General features: G+C 46.6%; 1 protein-coding gene across 1 annotated transcript; it reads left to right on the top strand.

Moving 5' to 3' along the window:
* On the top strand, positions 1 to 6,811 carry LOC128409396 (zinc finger protein 664-like). The gene is made up of 4 exons (XM_053379851.1): positions 1 to 474; positions 2,455 to 2,599; positions 2,945 to 3,022; positions 4,350 to 6,811. The coding sequence occupies exons 1-4, from the start codon at positions 472 to 474 to the stop codon at positions 5,588 to 5,590; spliced, it is 1,467 nt and encodes a 488-aa protein (XP_053235826.1). The 5' UTR covers positions 1 to 471; the 3' UTR covers positions 5,591 to 6,811.
* The last annotated feature ends 3,341 nt before the right edge of the window (positions 6,812 to 10,152 follow it).

The following is a 10,152-nucleotide window of genomic DNA, read 5'->3' on the forward strand; positions in this document are numbered from 1 at the left end:
ACTGCCCCTCCCCCGCCCCAATTAACTGGAGGAATTAGAACCATAGAACCGGAAGGGGCCCCAAGTGTCATCTAGTCCGACCCCCTGCAATGCAGGGATCTCAACTAAAACAAAATGAAATATTTCTGACACAGTTTGGAGTACGTTATTATTTGGAATAAAATAATCGTGGAAAAGGATATTCATAACCAGAAGAATGCCAAGAAGCGCAAGTAATTCTGTTGCAGGAAGGGAACACAGTATGAATGGAGGCCCGGGAATAAGAGAACCAATCAGAAGAGACCCGAGAGGCGGCGGCGAACCAATCAGGGGAGCCGGAAGCTGGAAGCCCATTGAAGCCGTTGCGTCTTGGTCATTCATCTTCTTCCGCCCCGGCTGCTGCTGCTCCTCTCCAGGGGAGAGACAGGCTTCGCCTCCGGTCTGCATCTTCCCTGGATCCTGCCCTCCGAGGAAACCACCTGAGGCTGCCCAATGGTAAGGCTGGCCCTGAGGAATCGTAGAATTGAACCGGGCACCTCCTTCTGCATGCAAAGCAGCTGCTCTGCCTTGGAGCTACGCCCCCTCCCCTAATAGCATAGCCCAACATCCAGGACCCTGCCTTAAAATAAAAGCTATCCATGATAATGACACTGGACTACCCTTGAGGGTTGTCGTATAGTACTGCTCAAAACCCCTCTAGCAAAACGGGCCTAACGACACCAGGCTCCTCTGAGGGGCTATTATGGGGGGGCACCCTCAGACACAGCCCTGCCCCCCTTTGTAAACAGGTGTAATAATGAGGGATTTTTTTCTCCCATGGGGTTAAGGGGGGGGGATGTAACACTGTGCAACCTTCATTCACATGATGAGTTTTTTGGGAGGGGGGGTCTCTTTCCTTGCCTCTGCCAGGGATTGGACCTGGGACCTTCTCACAAAGCAAATGGGGAAATAGAGCTTTTTTGGGGGGGGGAGCAAGGGAATTTATGTTTGCAGGGAGGGGAGGAGGAATCGCCTGCCAAGCACCCCTCCTCCCGCTTCCTAGAGAGGCAGGATTTCCATGAAACCTCATTCAGAGGTTTTGGATATGATCCTAAAACCTCACAAAGCTGAGTGACTGGGCAAACCCAGGCGAAACGTCCCCTAAAGACCAAGACATGGTTTTCTAAAGCTTCTATGTAAAGTTTGACATTCTTCCTGTTCCCTGTCTCTCCCTTGCAGTTCCTGGACTGGTCCCTGCTTCTCCCCCCCCCCCTTAAATACCGTATTTTTTGCACCATAACACTCACTTTTTTCCTCCTAAAAAGTAAGGGGAAATGTCTGTGCGTGTTATGGAGGGAATGCCTACGGGTGGCATGCCTACGGATTTTCCTCCTCTAAAAACTATGTGCGTGTTATGGTCGGGTGCGTGTTATAGAGCGAAAAATACGGTATATATGTATTGTATAAGTTTTGTTTTTTCAGAATGTTGAACATAACAAACATATAAAAACAACTCTCTGTCAAAGCGTTCCCCCCAATGTGTGTCTCTGTGGGAAAACATAGTGTACATGTCACAACAAAGTCACCCTCATAGCTTTTTCCAACTAATGATTGAGCTCCTTTTGTCAGTTTTTCTGAAAGTGCAATCATCCAGATTTACTCTTTCCATTGCAAGTGTTCCAGAGATCTCCAATTTTGATCAAAGACTTGTCGAGCAGCTACTAAAACAAAGCTGATGAGTTCTTTAAACCTCAAAATTGGCATTGTTATCTCTTTTTAAAAAATATTTTTTAACAATACCAAAGTTGGGGTACATAGGATGTTTTGTTTTCACCATTTTTTAGTTTTTTTGATAATATGTGTTTGGATTTTGGATTGGTATCTGTAATTAGAATTTCAACTTTGAGGTAAGGGTCTAGGGTCTAGACTAGGGGTCAACAAACTTTTTCAGCTGGGGGCCGGTCCACTGTCCCTCAGACCTTGTGGGGGGCCAGGCTATATTTTTTTTGGGGGGGGAGAATGGACGAATTCCTATGCCCCACAAATAACCCAGAGATGCATTTTAAATAAAAGCATACATTCTACTAATGTAAAAGCACGCTGATTCCCGGACCGTCCACGGTCCGGATTAAGAAGGCGATTGGGCCACATCCTGCCCCCGGGCCTTAGTTTGCCTACCCCTGGTCTAGGGTCTAGAGGCATGTGCTGTAACTGTTTGGTTTGTTAGAAAATGTGTAATTTGAGGCACATTTAGCCAGTTCCAGATGTTGTCTAGCTTTGCTTAATATTTGTTTGCCAGTCATAGGTCTGCCATCTGTGTAAATTTCTCCAACCCTAAATGAATCTGTATTTGTCCATTGTTCCCATCAAAGAGCTGCTCTCTGCTTTGAAGTGCATCGTGGCAACAGGTGAGGGAGTCCCAGAAGTGGCCCAGTTTATGCTTGCTTGTTTGTCCAGTAGGGAAGGGACCTTTAAAAAGTTTTCTTCTTCTTCCAGAATCTGGTGACCATCCAAGCCCTCTTGACCTTTGAGGAGGTGGCTGTGTTTTTCACGGAGGAGGAGTGGGCTCTGTTGGATCGTGGCCAAAGAGATCTGCACAAGGAAGTCATGGAGGAGAATTATGAGATGGTGGCCTCTTTAGGTAAGGGCACATTTTTATGCCTCTGGACTGCTAGATGTTGAAGGTGTGAATCTGCTGTTTGTGCCATTTATTCATGCAGAGTAGGAATAAGAATAGCCTGCTGGATCCCTCTTTTTGTGTATGTACGATATTTGCAGCTTTGCTCTCTGAAGCAGCATCCATATATTCACACGCACACCCCTTGTGACAGTGAGGACCACAAGGCCTGCTCATGTTGCGTGCCTTTGTAGGATCTGGATATGGCAATCCCTCCTCTTTGCCTTTGCGGTCAAAAATACAGATTGATTTGAAAGGGCTGGATGTTTTGTGGCCAAAAGTAGCTAATATTAACTCTTTCCTTGGCAGAATCAGACCTCAGTTCCTGTTGGAAAGAAGGACAAGATCCATTCCTCCAGGTCCCCAAAGAAGGGGGAACCTCAACAGGTATGCGCTTAGTCTTAGTTGTGTCGTGGGGCCCTTTTTGCTCCAGTAATATAAACATAAATATTAATATAAATGTTATTATTAATATTAATAAATAAATAATTTATACCCCCACCCATCTGGCTGGGTTTCCCCAGCCACTCTGGGTGGCTCCCAACAGAATATTAAACACAATAAAACATCAAACATTAAAAACTTCCCTAAACAGATTTCTCCTAAAAGTCAGATAGTTGTTTATCTCCTTGACATCTGATGGGAGGGCGTTTCACAGGGAGGGTGCCAGCACCGAGAAGGCCCTCTGCCTGGTTCCCTGTAACCTCACTTCTCGCAGGGAGTGAACCGCCAGAAGGTCCTCGGCTCTGGACCTCAGTGCCTGGGCTGAACGATGGGGGTGGAGATGCTCCTTCAGGTATACCGGCCCAAGGAAGAGAAGTCCTGCTTCTGGGCTTCCTATCAGTATTTAGTTGGCCCCTGTGGGGCCAGGTGGACAAATGCAGCCTTCAAACCTCTCCAACTGGCCCGTGGGACTCTCTTCTCCCCAGACCCTGACCGGCTTCCCATCTTCCTTGAGTGTTTTTGGTCTGGCTGGGTTGTTTCCTTGAAATCAGATGGGGCTTCTTGCCAGCCTGGAAGGAGGACAGAGAAGGGTGTGTGGAAGCTCTGCTCCTGTCCAAAGGTCGCATTTACATTTGTTGTAAATGCCTCTGGCCCCACAGCATACAGGCAAGCCACTCTCAATTTGCAAAATGTTGCCCACACAGGGTCTTCTTCTAAAGAGCAGAGACGGCCTCCAGGCTGAGGTTTCCCTTCCATGTGCTGAGATGCACCCCAAATTAAAATGTCCTCTGTAGTGCCATTGAGCTGAGATCCTCTTCACGGGCGCCAGGGGGGTTCTGTTGGGCCCACGTGTCCCCTCTGCTATCCCTCAGCAGGAGAGCTAAGATCTTGCCTTTCCCTGCTTTTGGGAAGAGAGCCATGGCAGTAGTAGCACTAGGAGTGGCTGGCTATTTTGTATTTTGTCATTTGGGTTGAAGGATAAGATCCAGTTGGATGGGGCTCTGAGGAAGGGGAGAGATGAGCAGACACAGCTCAGCAAGTTTGAGGAGGAGCAGGAAGGGACTTGTGTTGGTGTCTTGAGACAGCATATTCATAGTCAGAAGCATATTCAGAAGCTAACTTCAGATGCAGCTGGGCAGGGAAGGAAGGCAGGGGGCATGCTTGAAAATGGTAAACTCAGAGAAGTGGAAAACTGGGCTCGATCCACGATGAGAGTCTCTGCTTCTGAGTTGTAATTTGAATAGCATTTTCTTTTTCTGCCTCAAAACAGGTAATGGGCAGAAAATTGAGAATTATGGTGAGCCATCTGTGGTGTCTGTAGAAAATGTGGGGCATGAAGCACAGAAAGAGACATTTGTAAATCAACGATCACCTGAAAAGCATGTAGGAAATGTGTTGAAGAACTGGAAAACCAAATCCCTTGCTACTCAGGACACTGATGTCCGTGTATCACTGAGTCCACAGGAAGAATGCACAGGAAGTAGCAGTGTGGAGTGTGGAAAGAGCTTCAGTCAGAGTGGAAGCATTAGTTTACATCAAAGAACCCAAGCAGGGGAGAAAGCGTTTCAATGCACGGAGTGTGGAAAGAGCCTCAGTAGTGCTGGTAACCTTGTCAAGCATACAAAAACCCACAGAGGGGAGAAACCATTCAAATGCATGGACTGTGGAAAGAGCTTCAGCCAGAGCGGAAACCTTATTGCACACCAAAGAATTCACACAGGGGAGAAACCATTTAAATGTATGGTGTGCAGAAAGAGTTTTAGTCTCAGTCACCATCTTACTTTACATCAAAGAACCCACACAGGAGAAAAACCATTTAAGTGTGTAGAATGTGGAAAGAGCTTCAGTCAGAGTGGAAGCCTTGTTGCACATCAAAAAACCCACACAGGCGAGAAGCCATTAAAAACTATGGTTTGTGGAAAGAGCTTCAGTCTCTATCACCATCTCACTGTACCTCAAAAAACCCACACAGGGGAGAAACTGCATAAATGCATGGAGTGCGGAAAGAGTTTCACTTGTAGGAGTGCCCTTACAGAACATCAAAGAATCCACACAGGGGAGAAACCGTATGAATGCATAGATTGTGGAAAGCGCTTCCGTATTGGGAGTGTCCTTACTTTGCATCAAAAAACCCACACCGGGGAGAAGCCATTTAAATGCACGGAGTGTGGAAAGAGCTTCAGTCAGAGTGGAAACCTTGCTGCACATCAAAGAATTCACACTGGGGAGAAACCATTTAAATGTATGGCATGTGGGAAGAGCTTCAGCCAGAGCGGAAGCCTTACTGCACATCAAAGAATCCACACAGCAGATAAATCATTTAAATGTGTGGTGTGTGGAAAGAGCTTCAGCCAGAACGGAAACCTTATTGCGCATCGAAGAACCCACACAGGGGAGAAACCATTTCATTGTATGGTGTGTGCAAAGAGTTTCAGTCTGAATCACCACCTTACTTTACATCAAAGAACCCACTGCACATCGAAGAACCCTTACAGGCAAAAGACTCTTTAAATGTATGGTACGTGGAAAGAGCTTCAGTCTCTTATCACCATCTCACTGTACAGTACCTCAAAATACCCATACAGGGGAGAAACTGCATAGATGTGTGGAGTGTGGAAAGAGCTTCAGTTGTAGGAGTGCACTGTCCAACCAAGAACCCACACGGGAGAAACTGTATGAATGCCTAGATTGTGGAAAGCACTTCCGTATTGGGGGTGTCCTTACCTTACATAAAAAAACCCACGCCAAGGAGATACCATGAAAACGTATGGAGTGTGGAATGAGGTTCAGTGGGATTGGTGGCCTGACTTTGCACCTGAGAACTCACACCAGATAACTAACTCTTAAGTGAATGAAATATGAGCAGCAAACTTACTTCACACAAAAGATTCCACAGGTGGAGTAACAGTCTAGAACAGAAATTGTGCTCCGGCGGCGCGGCAGCAGCAGGAGGCCCCATTAGCTAAAGTGGTGCTTCAGGTTTAGAACAGTTTCAGGTTAAGTACGGACCTCCGGAACGAATTAAGTACTTAACCTGAGGTACCACTGTACAGGTTAAAATGCAATTTAAAATGCAGCCTCATAGATCAAAACCATAAGGGGAGGGAAACATAAGGGTCAGACTGAGTCCAGACAATGTGTGGCTATCAATATTGCCACCTTCTGGGCACCAACTCAGCAAGCATGCACCGTGTTTACAAATGAGCTAAGATTTAAGAAGGGTGTGTATAAGAAATGGAAGAAAAGGGAAATCATGAAAGAAGAGTATACGCGAGGTCTGGCAGGCCAAAGCTCAGAATGAGCTCAGGCTCACAAGAGATTAAAATTAATAATAATATGACCTCTGAAAGAAAATGAATAAATGCTATTGGGTGATACAGAGAAGGCGGAACTGCTCAACACCTACTTTGCCTCTGTCATCACCCAAAAGGAAAGCAGTGCTCAACATGGTGATAACAGAACCAACCCTGTTCCTTATGTGAGATGAGCTCAATTTGTTGGAGATTCATTCCCCGTGTCTGCAGTCATGGGATTGTTGTCTATCACATGACGGTGTATGTTTTCATTCCACAAAGTGGAAAGTGATGGAGACAGGATGTTTGTGTTACTGTGTTCCGTAAAGTGGGACTATTGTCCTTTGTTCTTTCTCTTTGCTGTCTGATGAGAAAGAGGAAGGAGCTAAGCCACAATGCTCCGAGTGTTTTATATGTAAATAAAGTCGATTAGCCAAAATGCTGAGTTGCTGAGGTCTGTTACGCAAAGTGCAAAGACTCTGCGGATCCCAGAGTGTGCTGATGTCTGTTGGCATCAGTTGCTGTGATGTTCGGGCAGAAGAAAGCTTTTGAAGCTCCCGATCGACCAGGAGGGAGAGAACATGCTAGTTGGGCATGTGTCTCTGCCAGGGTCCTACACAAGAATAGGACAATCTTAACACAATTGCCCTTATGCTTCTCAAGTGTCCTATTGGCTTCATGGATGGGGGGGGGCGTACCGACAAACATCTCCCTTGGCTTCCTTGAAACCTCTAAGGAGCAATCCCAAAAGATCATTCAGTTGACCCACCTGTCCAAGGTCCTCTCTGCCCACACCTGGGCAAAGTTCCATAATCTGCCTCTTATTGGTAGTTAAAGGGGAGCTCCTTCCCTTCTTGGGGCCTTTGTTTAATCTGGACGTTAAGCCACTACCAGCTGGTGTGCGGGAACCTCTTTGGTTTGTCCCAGCAGGAGAGAAAGTAATTTGATGTCCTGTGGCTGGAGGAGTATCAGGACGAGTGAAAGGAACACTGGTTTTCCCTTCTTGCTGTCCTTCCTGGCACTCTGGAGAGCCTTCTGTTAGTCCCTGGTCTCCACCAGAACCTTCTCCAGAGGCTCCTTGAAGAGATTGTCCCCACTGAAGAGAGATTTTGCAAACCACAGAGGCCCAAATGTTAAAATCAGAGGGTTCCCTAAAGCAGTGGTTTTCAACCAGCGTGTCGTGGCACCCTGGGGTGCCTTGAATGATGCTCAGGGGTGCTGCAGGCAACACTGGCCTCTAGTCTTCTTTCCTTCCCTCCCTCCTCTTGCATCTCTGCCTCCCAAAGGCTGTTCTTTGCAACAGCCCTGGTTGCAAGCAGTGTTGGTGAATGGTGCTTCTTGGGCTGGCCAGGGGGTGCTGGGTACCAGGAGCTGAGGCATCCTCAGAGTAAGCAAGCAAGCAGTCAAGGTAGCTCATCCAGCCAATCCACCAGTCCTTGAGGTTGGGAATGGACAGACAAGTGGGAGACAGGCAGACACCATCCTGGCCTTTCTTGTGCTTGCTGTGTACAAGGCTTGCTGGGAGCTGTGTGCCCGGTGCTGAAGGGGAGCCTTTCTGCCATGCAGGCCCAGCAGCACCCGCTGCTACCTCCCAAGGTAAGATGCTACCCTCGCGTTCACCTTTGGCCAGTCTCTGTTGGGCCACTAAGACTGGGAGCATCTTCTTCCCAGGTCCCTGTGGGGCAGTGTGAGGAGGCACCCCTTTTGGGGGTGGGGGCAGACCAGAGACGGCAGCAGCAGCAGCTGCCCAGAGGACTCCCAAGGAGAGGGGAGAGGAGGCTGAGGGAACACTGCACAAGGGTGTTTGAAAAGGGGTGAGAGGCTACCAGCTCTGCAGGCAAGGGGGGGGAGGCATAACTGGGCTCCTCAGCCCCACAGGGGAGCCACAGAAAGAAGGAAATTGGTCAAGGGAGCGAGGACTCAAAAGGTTGAAAAACTCTGGATTAATGCATTGCTACGAAATACAGTTTTTGAAAGCAAAAAGACTTAAACCCTCGGGCTCAAGGGAAATAAACACATTGCTTTGGGCTGAATATATATGAATAATACAAATTGCTCAGTTGTTGTATTAGTGTAGTTTTGGTCTTTGTGGAAGCCGCCAAGAGTGGCTGGGGAAACCCAGCCAGATGGGCAGGGTACAAATAATAAATTATTATTATTATTATTATTATTATTATTATTATTATTATTATTATTATATCACCCTGAGAAGTAAATGTTAATCTTCAATTCTTGTATGCGGAGTCTACTTCATCACTGAGGTTTGAGGGTGAAACTGCTAAAAAAGGTAAAGGTAAAGGTACCCCTGTCCGTACGGGCCAGTCGTGACCGACTCTAGGGTTGTGCGCTCATCTCGCTTAAGAGGCTGGGAGCCAGCGCTGTCCAAAGACACTTCCGGGTCACGTGGCCTGCGTGACGAAGCTGCTCTGGCAAGCCAGCACCAGCGCAGCACACGGAACGCCGTTTACCTTCCCACTATAAAGCGGTACCTATTTATCTACTTGCACATAGGGGTGCTTTCGAACTGCTAGGTGGGCAGGAGCTGGGACTGAACGACGGGAGCTCACCCTGCTGCGGGGATTCGAACCGCCGACCATGAGATCGGCAAGTCCTAGGCGCTGAGGTTTTACCCACAGCGCCGTGTCCCATAACTCAAAATAACTCAAAAATAGCTAACATAAACACATGGAGTCGGTTTGATAGGGACTGTAACTCCAAGAAAAAAGAACTGACCAAATTAACCTGACCAGTTCAGTTTGCCTGATCAGATGAGGCCATTTCTCTTTTATAACTGCAACAGTGCGAGAGAAAGTGGTACATTATGAAAAGGATTTTAAAAATGCAACATTATGAAAAAGATAAAAAAAGGGAACATTATGAAAATAGTTGGAAATCTTTGGGTTTGGCCTCTTATTGAAGGGAATTAATTCAAATTTTGGAACCTAATTCATTGAGGTTTTGTAGATAAACCTTTTGAGTCTGTACCTTCAACAATACCTGAAATATGCAGATCCCATCTGAATTCAGTCAAGTTCTTACCTGCCTACTCGACTGGGCATCTATACAGGTATTTTCCATTTGAATGGGGGCAGTTAATCAATCCAGACATTAAGATTTATGTGCCAAAGATCATTGCCCAAATGCTTTTCAGGGCTGAGGTTGGGGGAATTAGTGTGAAATCCGAACTAGAAGGCAGATTTGGGGGCTTCCTCCTGGAATTCTGGCGGCTCATTTGAGTTGGGTCTCCCCTCAATAAGAGGCCAGAACTGATCTATCCTATCTCAGATACTGACATTTGTTTTTTGAATTTTTATTTTATTAAAGATTTTATTGGGTTACAAAAGTACATACACCTCTGTTTTCATTTCATAAAGTCCTTTCTACAGATCAGTTATACTCGATGGGTCCTGATGGCCATCTTCCAAAAATAGGAACCAGAAACACCCCTCTCTTGCTGTATGTGGGTGACGCGGCAATCCTCTCCCGATCCAGACCTGACCTGAACTACCAAACTAAGGAAATTCTCAGACTACTGCTCTGGTAATGGGTTATCCATTAATTATGAAAAATCAAAAGTCCTGGTGTTTGAAAAAAGATTCTCCCGAGTAATGGGTACTGGATGATCACAAACTAGAGCAGACCAAATACTTCTGGTACCTAGGGCTTCTATTCCATCATTCTAAGCCCTGGAAACACCATTGGCAGACCGCCTATCTAAAGGTGGAGGTAAGCAAACTAGCTATAATTCAATTCTTTTATACAAGGGGAGGCCATTATGTT

This window comes from Podarcis raffonei, chromosome 2, assembly GCF_027172205.1.
Source record: "Podarcis raffonei isolate rPodRaf1 chromosome 2, rPodRaf1.pri, whole genome shotgun sequence".
In the NCBI taxonomy this organism is placed as follows: Eukaryota; Metazoa; Chordata; class Lepidosauria; order Squamata; family Lacertidae; genus Podarcis; species Podarcis raffonei.

Bases quoted from the DNA above. Each gene is read 5' to 3' on its own strand.
- LOC128409396 (XM_053379851.1), top strand. The intron at 2,600-2,944 runs GTAAGGGCACAT...TTTCCTTGGCAG, and splicing joins TGAGATGGTGGCCTCTTTAG to AATCAGACCTCAGTTCCTGT. The intron at 3,023-4,349 runs GTATGCGCTTAG...GCCTCAAAACAG, and splicing joins AGAAGGGGGAACCTCAACAG to GTAATGGGCAGAAAATTGAG.